At 68.5% G+C, this 17,202-nt stretch overlaps 5 protein-coding genes across 5 annotated transcripts; 4 read left to right on the top strand and 1 right to left on the bottom strand.

The window, feature by feature from the left end:
- Positions 1-142: 142 nt before the first annotated feature.
- On the top strand, positions 143-8,304 carry TNPO2 (transportin 2). The gene is made up of 25 exons (XM_068997979.1): positions 143-331; positions 1,024-1,189; positions 1,499-1,574; positions 1,705-1,854; positions 2,031-2,137; positions 2,280-2,413; positions 2,907-2,988; positions 3,071-3,193; positions 3,433-3,551; positions 3,643-3,703; positions 3,933-4,101; positions 4,749-4,901; positions 5,248-5,473; positions 5,721-5,892; positions 6,138-6,224; positions 6,299-6,406; positions 6,485-6,643; positions 6,721-6,808; positions 6,898-6,996; positions 7,087-7,182; positions 7,290-7,365; positions 7,462-7,561; positions 7,811-7,885; positions 7,980-8,111; positions 8,209-8,304. The coding sequence occupies exons 2-24, from the start codon at positions 1,091-1,093 to the stop codon at positions 8,085-8,087; spliced, it is 2,667 nt and encodes an 888-aa protein (XP_068854080.1). The 5' UTR covers positions 143-331; positions 1,024-1,090; the 3' UTR covers positions 8,088-8,111; positions 8,209-8,304.
- A 701-nt stretch (positions 8,305-9,005) lies between these two features.
- On the top strand, positions 9,006-11,615 carry FBXW9 (F-box and WD repeat domain containing 9). Its single transcript, XM_068998036.1, has 11 exons — positions 9,006-9,065; positions 9,283-9,540; positions 9,794-9,933; positions 10,030-10,161; positions 10,249-10,361; positions 10,432-10,523; positions 10,593-10,741; positions 10,821-10,934; positions 11,020-11,109; positions 11,219-11,284; positions 11,404-11,615. The coding sequence occupies exons 2-11, from the start codon at positions 9,285-9,287 to the stop codon at positions 11,476-11,478; spliced, it is 1,227 nt and encodes a 408-aa protein (XP_068854137.1). The 5' UTR covers positions 9,006-9,065; positions 9,283-9,284; the 3' UTR covers positions 11,479-11,615.
- A 269-nt stretch (positions 11,616-11,884) lies between these two features.
- DHPS (deoxyhypusine synthase) lies at positions 11,885-14,221 on the top strand. The gene is made up of 9 exons (XM_068997972.1): positions 11,885-12,130; positions 12,212-12,373; positions 12,675-12,796; positions 12,879-12,975; positions 13,087-13,173; positions 13,257-13,362; positions 13,449-13,552; positions 13,642-13,767; positions 13,851-14,221. Exons 1-9 carry the CDS (start codon positions 11,942-11,944, stop codon positions 13,950-13,952), a joined length of 1,095 nt encoding a protein of 364 aa, XP_068854073.1. The 5' UTR covers positions 11,885-11,941; the 3' UTR covers positions 13,953-14,221.
- On the bottom strand, positions 14,215-16,045 carry WDR83 (WD repeat domain 83). The gene is made up of 9 exons (XM_068997973.1): positions 15,826-16,045; positions 15,562-15,682; positions 15,377-15,482; positions 15,241-15,289; positions 15,024-15,150; positions 14,883-14,950; positions 14,686-14,794; positions 14,494-14,608; positions 14,215-14,416 (listed from the first exon to the last, which is right to left on the bottom strand). The coding sequence occupies exons 1-9, from the start codon at positions 16,043-16,045 to the stop codon at positions 14,264-14,266; spliced, it is 1,068 nt and encodes a 355-aa protein (XP_068854074.1). The 3' UTR covers positions 14,215-14,263.
- Positions 16,004-16,844, top strand: WDR83OS (WD repeat domain 83 opposite strand). The gene is made up of 4 exons (XM_068997974.1): positions 16,004-16,078; positions 16,201-16,306; positions 16,554-16,651; positions 16,732-16,844. The coding sequence occupies exons 1-4, from the start codon at positions 16,044-16,046 to the stop codon at positions 16,796-16,798; spliced, it is 306 nt and encodes a 101-aa protein (XP_068854075.1). The 5' UTR covers positions 16,004-16,043; the 3' UTR covers positions 16,799-16,844.
- Positions 16,845-17,202: the final 358 nt, after the last annotated feature.

Raw genomic sequence — 17,202 nt, 5'->3', positions numbered from 1 at the left:
CCTTCCCCTGCAATGGTCCCGCCCGCACGCGGTGTGCGCTGGGATTTGTAGTGCCCGCTGTGTTTTGGGGACTCGGCGCATGCGCGTTGTAGCCCCGCCTCTTCCCACACGTGGCTCCGCCCTTTCCCCCTGAGGCCCCGCCCCCGCTGCGCACGTGACGCGGCCGCGCGGGGCGGACGGTGGCCGGCGGGGGTCACGGGGGGCAGCGGCGAAACCCCCCCGGCCGCGCTCCGACCCCCCCCCCCCGAACACCGGGAACCCCCCCCGCAAAAAACCACCGGGATCACCCCCAAAAACACACCGGGACCTTCCCCCAACACTCACCGGGCAGGTACCGGCAGCGCGGGGGGCGGCGGGAGCGGCGCGCGGGGCCTGGTGGAGGGGGGGTAGCGAAGGCAGCGCTGAGGGGAGAATTGGGGGGTCCCTGGGGGGAAAGAGGGAGACGAGGCGGGGGGAGACTGGGGGGGGGGGGCCGGGGAGGGGTCTGGGGGTCTCCAGGGGTTGAAACGGGGGTGCGGGAGGGAGCTGGGGGACGGGGGGGGTTTGAGGAGCTTGAGGGGGGTGTGAAGGGGGCTGGGGGGCAGATGGGGGGCTGGGGGGGCAGATTGGGAGGCAGTTGGGATGTGGGGGGGCTTTGAGGGCGTGTGGGGGGCGGGATGGGGGGGACGAGGGTCTCAAAGCGGGGGGGGGGGAGGGGGATGGGGCCGGGGGGGGGTGTGGAGGTGCGGGAGATTGGGGGGGGAGGGGGTTTATCCCCGGGGCGGGGGCGCGGGGGGCACACCGGACCCTTCCCTCCCCCCATCGCCGTTCTCCCGCCATTCCCGCCCCGGTCCCGGCCCCACGTGCGCGGCGCGTGGGTCCCGCCCCGGTCCCGGCTCCTCCGGGGGGATCCCCGCGGTGCCCCCCCCTCCCCCCCACACAACGGGGACAGGAATGTCCCCAAATGTCCCCCCCCCCCCCCGCCCCGAGTCCACCCCGTGCTGCCCCCTCCCCAACCCTGCTTCCCGCTCTCTCCGCTGCCAGCCGGGGTCGCTGCCTCCGGGACGCCCGCGGACCCCCCCGGGCCCCCCCCGGGCCACCCGGGCCGGCCATGGACTGGCAGCCGGACGAGCAGGGCCTGCAGCAGGTGCTGCAGCTGCTCAAGGACTCGCAGTCGCCCAACACGGCCACGCAGCGCGTGGTGCAGGATGTATCCTTGGGGGCTGGCACCCCCGGAGTGGGGCTGGGAGCACCGGGATGGGGCTGGGAGGAACGGGATTTGGGGGGGGGGACCCCCGGGAGTGGAGCTGAGAGCTCCAGGATTGGGTCTGGGGGGTTCAGATCCTCTCAGGGCGGGGGTCTTGGGACTGGGGGGTTCAGGTTCTTGGGGTGGGGGTGGCTTTAGTGCTGATGAGAAAACTGGGATGGGCATCCCTGGCCCTGGGTGCCCCTGGCCCTGTGTCCCCTCGTCTCCCTGTGTCCCTTTTTGTCCCTGCCTGCTCCTTGACCTCCCCTACAGAAGCTGAAGCAGCTGAACCAGTTCCCGGATTTCAACAATTACCTGATTTTTGTGCTTACGCGCCTCAAGTCCGAAGGTGGGGGTCAATCTGGGGGTCCTTGAGGGGGTCCTAGAGGTTTTTGGGGGTGTGCCAGTGGCCACTGGAGCCATTTTGTGGGCGATCCAGCTCCCGGCCCCCCCACAAACACCCCGCTTCCCCCCCCCAGATGAGCCCACGCGCTCCCTGAGCGGGCTGATCCTCAAGAACAATGTCAAGGCACATTTCCAGAGCTTCCCCCCGCCCGTGGCCGAGTTCATCAAGCAGGAGTGCCTGAACCACCTGGGCGACGCCTCGTCCCTCATCCGTGCCACCATCGGTCAGGGGCGACCCCAAAAACAGCCCCAAAAACCCCCAGCTCACCTGTCCTGTCCCCCCACCTCCCCATTACCACCGTGGTTTCCAAAGGGGAGCTGCGGGTGTGACCCCAAAACCACCCCAAGCCCCCCAGAATCCCCCCCAAGGCCCCCAACTCACCTGTCCCCCCCATCCCAGGTATCCTGATCACCACCATCGCCTCCAAGGGGGAGCTGCAGATGTGGCCAGAGCTGCTGCCCCAGCTCTGCAACCTCCTCAACTCCGAGGATTACAACACCTGCGAGGTCTGGGGGGCACCTGGGGGTGGGCTGAACACCCCCAGACCCACCTCAAGCCCCAAAACCCATCCTAAAGCATGCCTGAACACCCTGTAAACCCACCTGCACCCCCAAATCCCACCGCTCACCCCGCCCTTTCCCCTCCCAGGGCGCTTTCGGGGCGCTCCAGAAGATCTGCGAGGACTCCTCGGAGCTGCTGGACAGCGACGCCCTGAACCGGCCCCTCAACGTCATGATCCCCAAGTTCCTGCAGTTCTTCAAGCACTGCAGCCCCAAAATCAGGTGTGGGGGACAGGTGGGGACACGCCCGTGACCCCATTTCCTCGGGGGGGTAGGGATGTGGGAAGATGTTGTTCTTGAAGCTGCTGAAGTGGCCCCAAAAAAATCCCGATTTCCAAAAGCACCTGGATTCCCAAATTTGTCTCCCACCTGCTCCCCATTTTTTTGGGGGAGGGGTCACACTGGGCAGCCCTAAAACAGTCCCAGGTGTCCCCCAAGTGCAGCGCTGGGGGGCCAGGTTGATTTTGGGGGGCGGTCAGGTGTGCTTCAGGGTGGTTTTTGGGGGTGTGCAGGTGGATTTAGGGGGAGCTCGGATGGGTTTTGGGGGTTGCAGGTGGGTCTGGGGGCCTTCAGGTGGGTTTAGGAGGGTTCAGGTGAGTTTCAGGGTGGGTTTTAGGGCTCCAGGTGGGTCTGGGGCTGTTCAGGTGAGTCTGCGAGCTCCCAGGTGTGTTTTAGGGTGGGTTTTGGGGCTCCAGGTGACCCCCCTGCCCCACAGGTCCCACGCCATCGCCTGCGTCAACCAGTTCATCATGGACCGGGCACAGGCATTGATGGAGAACATCGACACCTTCATCGAGGTGGGGGTGCCCCTGGGGGTCCCGGGGGGGGTTTTGGGGTCCCAGGGGAGGGTTTTGGGGTCTCAGCTGTGCCCCTCCCCAGCACCTGTTCGCGCTGGCGGTGGACGAGGACCCCGAGGTGCGCAAGAACGTCTGCAGGGCGCTGGTTATGCTGCTGGAGGTGCGCATCGACCGCCTGATCCCGCACATGTACAGCATCATCCAGGTGAGCGTGGGGCCTGGGCTCACCTGGGCACAGGCGAGCGGTTTAAGGGTTACCTGGTGCGGTGAGTGACCCTGAGATCCACCCCAAAATACCCCAGAATCCCCCCCCCAGACCCGCTCCAGAGCAGTGAGTGAGCCCAGAATCCACCCCAGGTGAGGGATTTGAGGGGTTCCCTGTGCCCAGGTGAGGGTTTTTGGGGTCACCTGTGCCAGGTGAGCTCACCTGTGCCCCCACCCCAGTACATGCTGCAGCGGACGCAGGACAGCGACGAGAACGTGGCGCTCGAGGCCTGCGAGTTCTGGCTGACGCTGGCGGAGCAGCCGATCTGCAAGGACGTGCTGACCGCACACCTGGTGCAGTAAGTGACCCCAAAATCCCCCAAACCCACCCCAAAACCCACCCCAGAGCTCACGGCACACGAGTGACCCCAAAATCCACCCTCAATCCAGGCTGATCCCGATCCTGGTGCACGGGATGAGGTACTCGGAGATCGACATCATCCTGCTCAAGGTGGGCGCTGGGAGCACTGGGGGGCCCGTACTGGTGTAACTGGGAGCACTGGGGTGCCCTGGAGATGATGACCAACCTGAACTGACCCCCGTGATGGTCATTTGTGTTCGTACTGTCTGATCCCGGGCGCTGTCGCGATACGACGTCACGCCGCGATACGGTGACGTCACGCCGCGATACGATGACGTCACGCCGCGATACGATGACGTCACGTCGCGATTCCCCCCAGGGCGATGTGGAGGAGGACGAGGCCGTCCCCGACAGTGACCAGGACATCAAGCCGCGCTTCCACAAGTCGCGCACGGTGACCCTGGCGCACGAGGAGCAGCGGGGCGGGGACGGCGACGGGGACGGCGACGACGAGGACGACGACGACGCCCTGTCCGACTGGAACCTGCGTAGGAACACGGCGTCGGGGTTTGGGGTGTCCCCGCGGGGTTTGGGGCAGCGAGCGACCCTGAAATCCGCCCCAAAGTCCACCCCAAAATCAGCCCTGAAATCCCTGAAATCTGCCCCAAAATCCACCCTGAAACCCGCCCCAAAGTCCACCCCAAAATCAGCCCTGAAATCCGCCCCAAAATCCACCCTGAAATCCCTGAAATCCACCCCAAAATCCACCCCAAAATCCCTGAAACCCACCCCAAATCTACCCTGAAATCCGCCCCAAAATCAACCCTGAAACCCACCCAAAGTCCACCCCAAAATCCACCCCAAAATCCCTGAAACCAACCCCAAATCCACCCCAAAATCCACCCTGAAATCCTCCCTAAAGTCCACCCCAAAGTCAACCCCAAAATGCACCCCAAAATCCCTGAAATCCGCCCCAAAATCCCTGAAGTCCACCCCAAAATCCACTCCCAAGCCGTCTCCTGAGCTCATGGCACACCTGGTGCAGTGAGTGACCCCAAAATCCCTGAAATCTCGTGGGTTTTGGGTCATCTCTGTGGGTTTTGGGGTGTTCCTCTGGGTTTTGGGGTGTCTGTGCAGGTTTTGGGGTGTCCCCGGTGGTTTTGGGGTGTCCCCAGGGTGTCATTAACCCCTTCAGGGAAGTGCTCGGCGGCGGCGCTGGACGTCCTGGCCAACGTGTTCCGGGAGGAGCTGCTGCCCCACCTGCTGCCCCTGCTCAAGGAGCTGCTCTTCCACCTCGAGTGGGTGGTCAAGGAGTCGGGGATCCTGGTCCTGGGGGCCATCGCTGAAGGTGGGCACCCCAAAATGGCCCTTTGGGGATGGGATCCCTGTCCTGATGGACCCCAAAACACAGCCCCAACCCAATCCTGATTCAGGGGATCCTGGTTTTGGGCGGAAAATCCTGATCACAAGGGATTTCTGACCCAATCCCAGTCCTGGCGAAGCCCCAGACTGACCTTGGGGGGTGATGCTGCTCTTGGGGGAGGGATCCCAGTCCTTTGAAGGGGAAAATCCCTGTCCTGGCTGACCCTCAGAGTGACCCTTAGGGGACCAAACCCTGATCTCGCTGGAGGAACCCGTTCTTGGGAGGGAAAACCCCAACCCCGGGTGGCTCTGACGCCGTGCCCGCCCCGCAGGCTGCATGCAGGGCATGGTGCCGTACCTGCCCGAGCTGATCCCACACCTGATCCGGTGCCTGGCTGACCGCAAGGCCTTGGTCCGCTCCATCGCCTGCTGGACGCTGAGCCGCTACGCGCACTGGGTGGTGGCACAGCCCCCCGAGCTCTACCTGAAGCCCCTCATGACCGAGCTGCTGCAGCGCATCCTGGACAGCAACAAGCGCGTGCAGGAGGCCGCCTGCAGGTGACGCTGGGTGGGGACAGGTGACGCTGCTGGGGGGTTTTGGGTGATTTGGGGATGTCCAGGGTCTGTGGGATGGCTCTGAGCCCCCCGGGGGTGATGACACCGTTCCCCCGATCCCCGTGAGGACGCCTTGTGTTCGTACTGCCTGACCCGGTGGGGCTCTCAGCCTGGTTTGGGGTGTGGGGGGGGGGTCCTGTGGGGTTTTCTTGGGGTCCTTGACCCCGTTTTGGGGTGTCCTTGTCCCCAGTGCCTTCGCCACGCTGGAGGAGGAGGCGTGCACGGAGCTGGTGCCATACCTGAGCTTCATCCTGGACACGCTCGTCTTCGCCTTCGGCAAGTACCAGCACAAGAACCTGCTCATCCTCTACGACGCCATCGGCACCTTGGCTGACTCCGTGGGCCACCACCTCAACCAGCCGGTGTGTCCCCAGCCTCCCTCAGTGTCCCCAGCCTCCCTCAGTGTCCCCAACCCCCCCCCGGCTGTCCCCGTCCCCCTGTCCGAGCCCGGTGATGACCACAGACATTCGAATCCTGAACTCCCCCTGTGGATCTCACTGGTCTGAGGGCCCTCAGGGCGTGGCTGCTGCATGTCCCCAACCCCCTCCCCGCTGTCCCCAAGCCCCCTCGGGGTGTCCCCACCCCGTGTGACACCCCCTGCTCGCAGGAGTACATCCAGAAGCTGATGCCGCCGCTCATCCAGAAGTGGAACGAGCTCAAGGATGAGGACAAGGACCTGTTCCCGCTGCTGGAGGTGGGTCGGGGGTGGCCTGAGCGGGGGTGGCCGTCCCCGAGCCGCCCCTCCACGACGTCCCCTGCTGTCCCCAGTGCCTGTCCTCGGTGGCCACGGCCCTGCAGAGCGGCTTCCTGCCCTACTGCGAGCCCGTCTACCAGCGCTGCGTCACCCTGGTGCAGAAGACGCTGGCCCAGGCCATGGTGAGCCCCTCGCCGGCACTGGGGGGGGGGGTCGGGGGGGTGACAGCCACCCCCCCGCGGTGACAGCAGCCCCCCCAGATGTACAACCAGCACCCGGAGCAGTACGAGGCCCCCGACAAGGATTTCATGATCGTGGCGCTGGACCTGCTCAGCGGCCTGGCCGAAGGGCTCGGTGGCCACGTGGAGCAGCTGGTGGCCCGCTCCAACATCATGACCCTGCTGTTCCAGTGCATGCAGGTAAAGGGGGGCACCCCCGAACCCCCACACCCCTCCCACGCCCACCCGGGCCCTCACCCGTGCCCTCGCTGCCCCAGGACACGATGCCCGAGGTGCGGCAGAGCTCCTTCGCCCTCCTGGGCGACCTCACCAAGGCCTGCTTTGTGCACGTCAAGCCCTGCATCGGTGAGTTTCGGGGTCCCCCAGGGTGGGGACGCCCCGAATTTGGGGTCGGTTGGGGGTTTGTCTGCGCTCACCTGTGCCCCCTCCCCCAGCCGAGTTCATGCCCATCCTCGGCACCAACCTGAACCCCGAGTTCATCTCCGTGTGCAACAACGCGACCTGGGCCATCGGGGAGATCTGCATGCAGATGGGTGAGCGGCCCCCCAGGGCTCCCCTGAGACCCCCAGAGCTCCCCCAACCCCCCCCCGAGCTCTCCTGAACCCCCCTTTGCTCCCCCCCAGGTGCGGAGATGCAGCCCTACGTCCCCATGGTCCTCAACAACCTCGTGGAGATCATCAACCGCCCCAACACCCCCAAAACGCTCCTGGAGAACACGGGTGAGCCTTTGAGGGGCTCCCCCAACAGTTCCTGCGTGTGAGGAGGGGTCCCCAAAATCCTCAATCCCTCCCCAAAATCCTCAATCTGTGTCCCACTCTCTCCCCAGCCATCACCATCGGGCGCCTCGGCTTCGTGTGCCCGCAGGAGGTGGCCCCGATGCTGCAGCAGTTCATCCGGCCCTGGTGAGTTCTGCGGCGGCTTTTGGAGGTCCCCAGAACTTGGGGGGTGGGGGTTGGAGGGCGCTGAACCCCGATTTCTCCCCCTTTTGTCCCCACCAGGTGCACGTCGCTGCGGAACATCCGCGACAACGAGGAGAAGGACTCGGCCTTCCGGGGGATCTGCGTCATGATCGGGGTCAACCCCGGGGGGGTCGTGCAGGTGCGGGGGGGTCCCAGGTTTTGGGGGGGGCTCCAGGTTTTGGTTTTTTTTGGGGGGGGGGGGAGAGCACCTTGTTCTGGAGCAAGTTTTGGGGCGAGTGAAGAGCGTGAGGGGTGGGGGTTACCCTTGGGGGGACCCCAGCTCTCTATGGGGTGGTTTTAGGGGGGGGATTTTTGGTCTCAAGCCAAAACTGGGGGTCCCTGGCTTGTTCCCCTCCCCATCGCCCCATTTTTGGGGTGTTTCCCCCAGGATTTCATCTTCTTCTGCGACGCTGTCGCATCCTGGGTGAGCCCCAAGGACGACCTGCGGGACATGTTCTACAAGGTAACCGCAGGCCGGGGGGCTCGGGGACCCCGCAGTTCTTTGGGGGGAGCCCTGCAGGGCCCCCAGGTTTTGACTTTTCACCCCCTCCCTGCAGATCCTGCACGGCTTCAAGGCCCAGGTGGGTGAGGAGAACTGGCAGCAGTTCTCGGAGCAGTTCCCCCCCCTGCTCAAGGACCGGCTGGCGGCGTTTTACGGGGTCTAAGCCAGGTGCAAACACCTCAAACAGGTGCGGGGGGGGCGCAGCACCCCAAAAACCCCCGGGGGGCGGGGCACAGGTGATCCCCTTCCCCCCTCGAACCATCGCTGCTGCTGTTCCCCCTCAGGTCGGCGCCGGGAGCCCGTCGGGGACGGCGGCCGGGAGGGACCCCGCGGTGCCCGGGGGGGGTCGGGGGGGCCGGGGCGCGGTGCCCCGGTCCCGGGGGGGGCCCCGAGAGCAGTTGCACCCCCGGGGAACGAATAAAGGGGGGGGGGCTGGGGGTGGGGGCCGCGGGAGGGGGGGACCCGCGGCGGGGGCTCCAAACCCTGGGGGAGGGGCCCAAATCCCTGGTGGGGGAGGGCGAATATCGGGGCTGGAGGGGCCAAAAAAGGGTGGGGGGGGCCCGTTCCCGTGTGTCTCCCCGGTGTCCCCGTGTCCCCCCCGCATGAAGCCTCCGCCCCTCCCCCACACACGTCCACAGGAACGCGTCGAGCCCCGGGCGGGGGGGGCGCGGGGGGGCTGGGGGCCGGGGGGGGCCGAGCCACCGCCGTTGTGCTTCGTCGTGAGCGAGTCGGTGCCACGTTCCGCGTGTTTGATTTGCCCGTTTTTGTTCCGTTTTTTTACCGTTTACAGGGCGGGGATCGGGGGGAGGGTGTGGCGAGGGAGGGGGCGGGGACCCGGTTGTGTCGCGCCGGGCGGCACAAGAAAGGCCGTTGTGGACCGTGCGCTGTGTCCGTGTCGTTTATTACCGGAGGGACAACGGGGAGGGTTTCTGGGGGGATCCGGGGGGATTTTGGGGTCGCTCCGCGCTCCCGGAGCTGCCGCGACGCCTCCATGGCCGCACGTGGCTCGCTTCCGGTGCCGCCTGATGACGTCATGGCGATGCTTGCAATGCCATTGGCTGATTCGCGGGTCGCGCCGGAAGTGGCTCCCGCCGTGGCCGTGGCGACGGGACGCGGCGGGGCCGGGCTGGGCCGGGACCCGGTACCGGGGGGGGGGGCGAGGGGAGGGTCGGGGGCTCTGATTTGAGGGGGGGGGGCGGTGTTGGGGTGTGTCCCGGTACCGGGGAAACGGGGTGAGGATTTCGCGATACCGGGCAACCGGGGAGGGTGGTCCCGCTTTGGGGCGGATCCCGGTGTCCCGGAGGGGCGGGGGCAGCGCCGGGGCCGCGCTCGGTGCTGACCCCGTTCCCCCTCCCCAGCCATGGATGGGCCCCCCGCGCCCGCCGCCGCCCCTCCCGCGGAGCCCGACGGGCCGGCGGCGGGCGCGGGGGTCCCGGGGGGGCTCCTGGCGCTGCCGCCGGAGCTGCTGCTGCGGATCTGCGGCTTCCTGCGGGCGCGGGAGGTGCGGCGGGTGCTGCCGTGCGTCTGCCGGGCCCTGCGGGACGTGGCCCGGGACGCCGTGGCCTGGCGGCTCCGGCTGCAGCGCCGCGCCCGCCGCCCCCTCCCCGCGCTGCCAGGTGGGTCTGGGGGCGCCCGGGACCCTCCCGGGGGGGCGGGGGTATGTCCCCGGTCCTGCCGCGTTCGCTGGGGGCACCTCGGGGGGAGATGTGGGGAGTTGGGACCCCCCCCGAAGCCCCATTTCCCCCTCCCCAGCGCCCCATCCCCCCCCCGGAAAGGACCCCGAGGTGTCTCTGGGGGACCCCCTGAGGGGTCTCTGAAGGGTCTGTGGGACAGGGTTGGGGACCACCCACGATTTTGGGGCCCCCCCAGAGGATGGCTTCGACTGGGCGGCCGCGTGCGAAGACCTGGAGGAGCACCTGGAGCGCTGGGGGGCCGGGGGGGCCCCCATGGAGCACTTCTCCCTGGATGAGGGGCACTTCGCCTCCGTCGACTCCGTCCTGCTGCTGCAGGTGGGACCCGCCGGGCCCTGGGGCGGGGGGGGCGGGGAGGTCTCCTGGAGCTCCAGGAGGGTCCCCAGCTCACCGGCGGCCCCTTCCCGTTTCCAGGGGGGTTCCCTGTGCGTCTCGGGGGGCCGCGACCGCAACGTGAACCTGTGGGACCTGCGGGAGCTGGGCCGGGGCCCCCCCGGGAAGGTGCTGGTGAAGGCGCTGGGCTCGGGGCGCAGCGGGACCCACAAGGTGCGGCTCAGACCCCAAAACCCCTTCCCTCGGGGGGTCCCGGGGTGGGTTTGGGGTCCGGCAGCGCCTGTGGGTCCCCCCCCCCAGGGCTGGGTCTGGTGCTTGGCTGCGCGGGACACCCGGGTCTGCTCCGGCTCCTGGGACAGCACCGTGAAGCTCTGGGACCTGGCGGCCGAGGGGCAGCAGTTCGGGGAGATCAGGTACGGCCCGGGGCAGCCGGGGGGGGCTGGGGGCGGCCGCGGGGGTCCCGCTGATCCCCCGCTCCCCCAGGGAGAAGGCGGCCGTGCTGTGCCTCTCGTACCGCCCCGACGTCCTCGTCACCGGCACCTACGACAAGACGGTGACCGTGTACGACCCGCGAGGTACTGGGGGGATGTTGGGCGGGGTGGGGGCTCTGGGGGTGTCCCACTGACCCCCCTGACCCCCTCCAGCCGGGCAGGCCCAGGTGAGCAGCTACAAGCCCCACGCCAGCGCTGTCCTGTCGCTGGCAGCTGACGAGCGGCTCATCGTGTCCGGCAGCGAGGACCGGACCCTCGTGGTGTTCGACCGCCGTGCCGGCGCCGTCCTGCAGCGGCTGCAGGTGGGGGCTGTGCCCCACGTCCTCCCCCGGAGGGTCCCCTGTGCCCTCCGCGGTGACCCTCAGGGTGTGTCCTCCGCAGCTGGACAATTACCTGCTGTCCATGTCCTACCGGGGCTCGCAGCTCTGGGCTGGGGACAACCAGGGCCGTGTGTACCTGTTTGGCAGCAGCGGCGGCGGCTTCCAGCCCGCCCGGGTAGGGACTTTGGGGGGTCACGGGGGGGTTGTGGGGGTCAGGTCCCCTCTCCCGAGCCTCACGAGGGGTTTCTGTCCCCCCGCAGTACTTCGACGTGGGGCACCGGCTGCAGATCACGGGGCTCTGGCACTCGCTGGGCTCGCTCTACACCACGTCCACGGACAGGACACTGCGGGTGGGGGTCCCCGCGGCTCGGCCCCGCGGGGGGCCCTGAGTGGGTTGGGGGGCTCCTCGCTGGGCTGAGGGCGCTGCTGACCCCCGGCTTTGCCTTTCCTTTCCTGCAGATCCACGTCCCCACAGATCCCCCCCGTACCATCTGCTCCTGGACACACGACGACGTCCTCAACGGGGTGAGGAGCTGTCCCCAGCCCTTGCACACGCGTGTGCACACGCAGACCCCCCCCGGGATGCCCCCCAAGCTCCGCCGGGGTGTCCCCAGCTCCCCTGACGCTCCTCTGGCCTCCTCCAGATCAGTGTGGACGGGGACGTGGTAGCCGCGGCCTCGGGGGGACTCTCGGTCGAGGTGTGGAGGCTCCGGACCTGATGCTGGCGGGGGGCTCAGACCGCGCCCCGCGGGCTCCCCGGTGTGCTCCCCACTTTGGCGGGGCAGGGCCCAGATCCGGGACGTCGGTGGGGCTGGACGCTGCCGCCTATTCATGGGTATTAAAGGATTGGACTGGAGCGGAGCTTGTGCGCCCCCGCGGGTTTGGGGCGAATTTGGGCGGGTTTGGGGTGGTTTTTGGGCAGGTTTGGGGCGCTTGCGGCCGTGCCGGGACTCCCTCGGTGCAGCGCCGGCCTCGGCACCGGCGCTTTTTCGCGTCTGCGAGATTCCCGTCCCTCCACGGCCGCCGTCCTGCCAAGATGGCGGCGCGCGGCTGTACGGAAAAGGCGAGCGGGGAGGCTGAGCAAGATGGCGGCGCGCAGCCGCACGGCGGAGGGATCGCGCAGCCGCACGGCGCGGGGGGCGCGGCCGAAGATGGCGGCGCCCTGAGCGGCCTGGCTGAGCCATGGCGGCCCCGGGAGAGGCGCTCCGGGCCGTGCTGCGGCCCAGCGGGGCCCTCCCGGCCGAGGCCCTCCCGGTGCGCGGCTACGACTTCTCGGGCGGCGCCGACCACGCGGCGCTGCTCCGCTCCTTCCGTACCACCGGCTTCCAGGCCACGAGCTTCGCGCAGGCGGTGGCCGAGATCGAGCGGATGGTGCGGCCCGGGGGGGGATCGCACCGGGAGGGCGAGGCGGGGCCCGGGCTCGGTGTGACGCCCCCGGTGTCCTCCCCGCAGATCGCGGCCAAGCTGGAGCCGCTGAGCGCGGAGCAGCGGGACCGAGCAGCCATGGCCGGGCCTCGGCCGCCCTCGGGCTGCACCATTTTCCTGGGCTTCACCTCCAACCTCGTCAGCTCCGGCGTCAGGGAGAGCATCCGCTACCTCGTGCAGCACGGCATGGTGACAGGGGGACGGGGACAGGGACAGGGAGAGCATCCGCTACCTCCTGCAGCGGGGGATAGGGGACACCTGAGAATGGCGTGGGAACGCTGGGGATGCTGTGGGGACATTTGGCAATAATGTGGGGACAGTGGGAAGGGCGTGAGGACATTGGGCACCGCAGGCAGTCACGGGGTCTACTTGCCCCATGGCCAGGAGCCCTCAAGTCCTTGGGGTGTCCCGAGGGGGTCCCTGTGAGGTTCCAGGGGGTGGGGGTGGTCGCACAAAGGTGTCCCCGAGGTGCTGACCCTGCCCTGGGCAGGTGGACGTGCTGGTGACCACGGCCGGGGGGATTGAGGAGGACCTGATCAAGTGCCTGGCGCCCACCTACATCGGGGACTTCAGCCTGCGGGGCCGGGACCTGCGGGAGAACGGCATTAACAGGTCTGGAGGATAAGCATGGGGAGCTGGGGCCACGGCTGGGGCCACCTCAGGGTCATCTCGGGGTCGCCTTGGGGTCCCTCAGGATCGGGAACCTGCTGGTGCCCAACGACAACTACTGCAAGTTCGAGGACTGGCTGATGCCCATCCTGGAGCGGATGGTGGACGAGCAGGACACGCAGGTGAGCGTGGGGGACCCCAACCTGGGACCCCTCAGCGCTGGGAGGGAGCTTGGGGGTCCCTGGACACCCTGGGGCTCCCCTGGCCAGGTTTCCTGAGCTGGGTCCCCGCAGGGCGTGCGGTGGACACCGTCCCGGATGATCGCCCGGCTGGGCAAGGAGATCAACAACCCCGAGTCCATCTGTTACTGGGCCCAGAAGGTACTGGGGGGGCACTGGGGGGCACCGGGAGTTGTCACCGTGGGTGCCAGTGGCTGTCACCATGTCCCCCCATCCCCCTGCAGAACAACATCCCGGTGCTGAGCCCGGCGCTCACCGACGGCTCCCTGGGGGACATGATCTTCTTCCACTCCTACAAGCGCCCAGGGCTGGTGCTGGACATCGTGGAGGGTGAGTGTCCCCCTGGGGACTCCCCAGGGTGCCCCAGGGGATTTGGGGGTGCCCTGAGGGAGCCCTGACCAGTGCTGTGTCCGCAGACCTGCGCCTCATCAACACCCAGGCCATTTTCGCCCACAAGACCGGCATGATCATCCTGGGCGGGGGCCTGGTCAAGCACCACATCGCCAACGCCAACCTCATGGTGAGGGGACCCCTGGCGTGGGGAGGGGGCTTGGGGCCCCCCGGGGTGGGGAGGGGTCGGGGGGCTCACCTGGATGTCGCCCTCGGCAGCGGAACGGCGCCGACTTCTCCGTCTACGTCAACACGGCGCAGGAGTTCGACGGCTCCGACTCGGGCGCGCGGCCGGATGAGGCCGTGTCCTGGGGCAAGATCCGCGTGGACGCCACCCCCGTCAAGGTGGGGGGGCCTGGGGGGTCGAGGGGGGAATTTGGGGGGCACAGGGTGGGGGTTTTCCCCCCTGACCCCCTGCCCTGGGCCAGGTCTACGCCGACGCCTCGCTCGTGTTCCCGCTGCTCGTGGCCGAGACATTTGCCCGGAGCGCCGACGCCTTCCCGGTGCCCGCGGGGACCTCCGAAGTCTGAGAGACCCCCGTGGCTTGGGGGTGACCCCCCAGGCTCAGCTTTGGGGGTGCTGAGCCCCTCCCCCCTCTGCAGGGGCTCCCGGCTTGGCGCTTCCCACGGCGTGGGGGACAGTGGGGCGAGTCCCCCTGGGGGGGACAGGGGCCCCCCACACCTGCATCCCCCTGTCCGAGTGTCCCCCCTGTCCCCAGCGCCCCTCCCTGCCCGTCCCCAGCCCCCCAGCGCTCGTATTTATTTATTCCAGCTCCCAATAAAGCACGGCAGGGTCTCCACTCGGGGTTTATTCTTAGTCACCGGGGTCCCCCCAGGCCCCATCAGGTGTTGGGGTCCCCCTCGGGCTGGAAGGTGTCCTCGCGCCACAGCGTCACCTGGCCCTGGGTGGCCACCAGCAGGCAGGGCAGGCGCGGGTGGAAGGCCAGCGACTGCACCACGCCCTGGCCCACAGGCAGGCTGAGCGCCAGTGAACCCTGGGGGGACACCAGAGGTCAGGGGGGGTCTGGAGTGTCTCCAAACCCCCACCCCCCCCCCCCGGATCCTCCCTCACCTCCACCAGGTTCCAGAAGTAGACGTGGCCGTCCTCAGAGGCGCAGCCCACGTGCGTGTCTTGCTCGTTCAGGACGCAGTCCAGCCTGTACGTCGTGCTACGGTGACCTGTGTACCTGGGGGGGGGGACACGGGGTGAGCTGGGGGTCCCCCAAACCCCCCGGAGAGCGCAGGGTTTCGGGGGGGGCCGTACTCGCCCAGCAGCTCCCCGGTGTCCTTGTCCAGCAGCCGCAGCGTGGAGTCCAGGCTGGCGGCCAGCACGCACTGCCCGTCCTTGCTGAAGCATACGCTGGTGATGGGGCCTGGGGGCACACGGGGAGTTTGGGGGGTCCCGCGGAGCGCCCCCAGCTTTGGGAGTCCCCCCAGGCCCCCCCCACGGGCCCCACTCACTGCCGATGTAGTCGGAGCAGAGCTGCCCCGTGCGGAGGTCGTAGCGCCGCACCCGCCCGTCCACAGAGCTGCGGGGAGGGGGGAGGTTTAGGGGGTCCCCAGTTCAGGGGGTGCCCCGGTGCCAGGGGGCTCGTCCCTCACCCCGTCAGGATCTCGTGGGCTGAGAGCTTCACGCTGGAGATGCCGTCCTTGGCCTCATCCAGCACCTGGATGGGGTCGGGGCGGCGGGAGCGGCAGTCCCAGCACCGCACCGTGGAGTCGATGGAGCCTGGGGGAAAAGAGGGGTTTAGGGGAAAAAAAAAAGGGGGATCAGGGTGGGAAAAGGGGGTGCAGGGTCTCCCCCAAACCACTCCCTCACCAGACACGATGACAGTGGCTTCCTCGTTGAACTGGACACAGTTCACCTTCTGTGGGAGAAGTGGGGAATCAGTGCCTCGCCGCCCACGCAGGATCCCAAATCCCCCTCCCCAAACCGCCCCCCGTTCCCTCCTCACCCCGGCGTGTCCCCGGTACTTGCGGACCACCTGCCCCGTGGTCACATCCCAGAGCGCCACGGCCTTGTCGGCGCCGCCGGAGCAGATCTGGCTGTTGTCGAAGGACCTGGCGGGGCGCGGGGAGGTCCCGTGAGCGCGGTGGGGGCTCCCCGCGGCGGGCAGGGGTCCCCAAAGCCCCTCCTTACCCCGCGGCGTCCAGCACCTCGTAGCCGTGGCCCTGGTAGGTGCGCAGGGCTGTGCCCTTGTGCGGGTTCCAGAGCTTCAGCGTCTTGTCACTGCCGCACGTCAGGCAGTAATTCCCATCCGCTGCACGGGGGTGAAGGGACGTGACCCCCAGGACCCCCAAACCGGCACCCCCTGCCCGGTTCCCCCTCTCCACCTCCGCGTCCTGATCTCTTCCCCCGTCCCCTGTTTCCCCCCCCCGGTCCCTCCGTTCTCCGCGGTCTCACCGTTGAACCGGGCGGCCCGCACCGCTCCCTGTCCGCACTGCAGGGTCCGCACCCGCTGCCGGGGCAGCTCGGCCTGGGCGGGCCGCGGCCTCGGGAACGCCATGACGGGACCGGGGCTGGCACCGGGGGCCGGGGATGGGGCCGGAGGCGGGACCGGGGCTTGCACCGGGGGCCGGGCCCCTTCCGGCGGCGGCGGAAGAGGCGGTGGCGGCGGGGCCATGGCGGACCCGCGGAGACCCGGCAAAGTGGCCAGGTGGGACCGGGAGAGGGACCGAGAGAGGGAGAGGGGAGGACCGGGGAGGGGCCGGCAGAACCGGGCAGAGATCAGCGGCATCCGCGGGGGTCCCGGCTGACGGAGCCGCCTTCCCCCGCCAGGTACAAGCCCCCGGCCACCGAGACCAACCCGGCGCTGGAGGACCCGACCCCCGACTACATGAACCTGCTGGGGATGGTGTTCAGCATGTGCGGGCTCATGCTCAAGGTGCGGCGCGGGCGGCACCGGGAGCTGCCGGGGGGTGCCGGTACCGGGATCGGTTCTGAGGGCAATTCGGGGGAAGGGAGGCACAGAGAGAGCCCCTGGCGGGGCTCAGGGCCATTCCCGGGGGATCTCAGGGCTCTCCGGAGGTCTCCTGCCCATGCCGGGGCGTCTCCAGGGGATCTTGGGGGTCTCAGGCCCCATCGCTGCGGGTCCCGCGGGGGTCTCACGGGGGTGTCCCGGGGGTCCCCAGCTCAAGTGGTGCGCCTGGATCGCCGTTTACTGCTCCTTCATCAGCTTCGCCAATTCCCGCAGCTCCGAGGACACCAAGCAGATGATGAGCAGCTTCATGTGAGTGCCGGGGGGTCCTGGGGGGGTCCCGGGCCGGGTTTGGGGGGGTCTCTGACACCTGTGCCTCCTCCCCCCCCCAGGCTCTCCATCTCGGCCGTGGTCATGTCCTACCTGCAGAACCCCCAGCCCATGTCCCCGCCATGGTGACGGGGGCAGGGGGTCCCCGCGGGGGCAATAAAAGGGGGTCCTGGCACTGGTGTGGTCTGTCTGTACCTTAACGGGGGTGACGGAGCCCCCCAGGAGAGGGAGGAACTGGGAGGGGGGAGTCCTGGGGGGCTTTCAGCGGGAGTCGGGGGGATCTGAGGGGGGTCAAAGAGGTGTTGGGGGGGTCTGAGTGGGATCAAAGATACCTCGGGGGCATCTGAGGGGTGTCCCAGGGGAGTCGGGGGGCCTGAGGGGGCTCTGAGAGCCGAGGGGGGTCTGAGGGGGGCTCTGAGGGGGGCTCGTCGTGGGCGGGGCCTCGGGAGCCGCCACCGTTCATTGGCCGCTGGTCGTTTCCCGCCGTTGCCAACGCCCTCCCCGGGAGCTGTCAATCACGGCCGCTGCTTCTC

Source organism: Aphelocoma coerulescens, chromosome 30 (genome assembly GCF_041296385.1).
Source record: "Aphelocoma coerulescens isolate FSJ_1873_10779 chromosome 30, UR_Acoe_1.0, whole genome shotgun sequence".
Lineage (NCBI taxonomy): Eukaryota > Metazoa > Chordata > Aves > Passeriformes > Corvidae > Aphelocoma > Aphelocoma coerulescens.
This window is presented reverse-complemented; position numbering and strand designations above follow the sequence as displayed.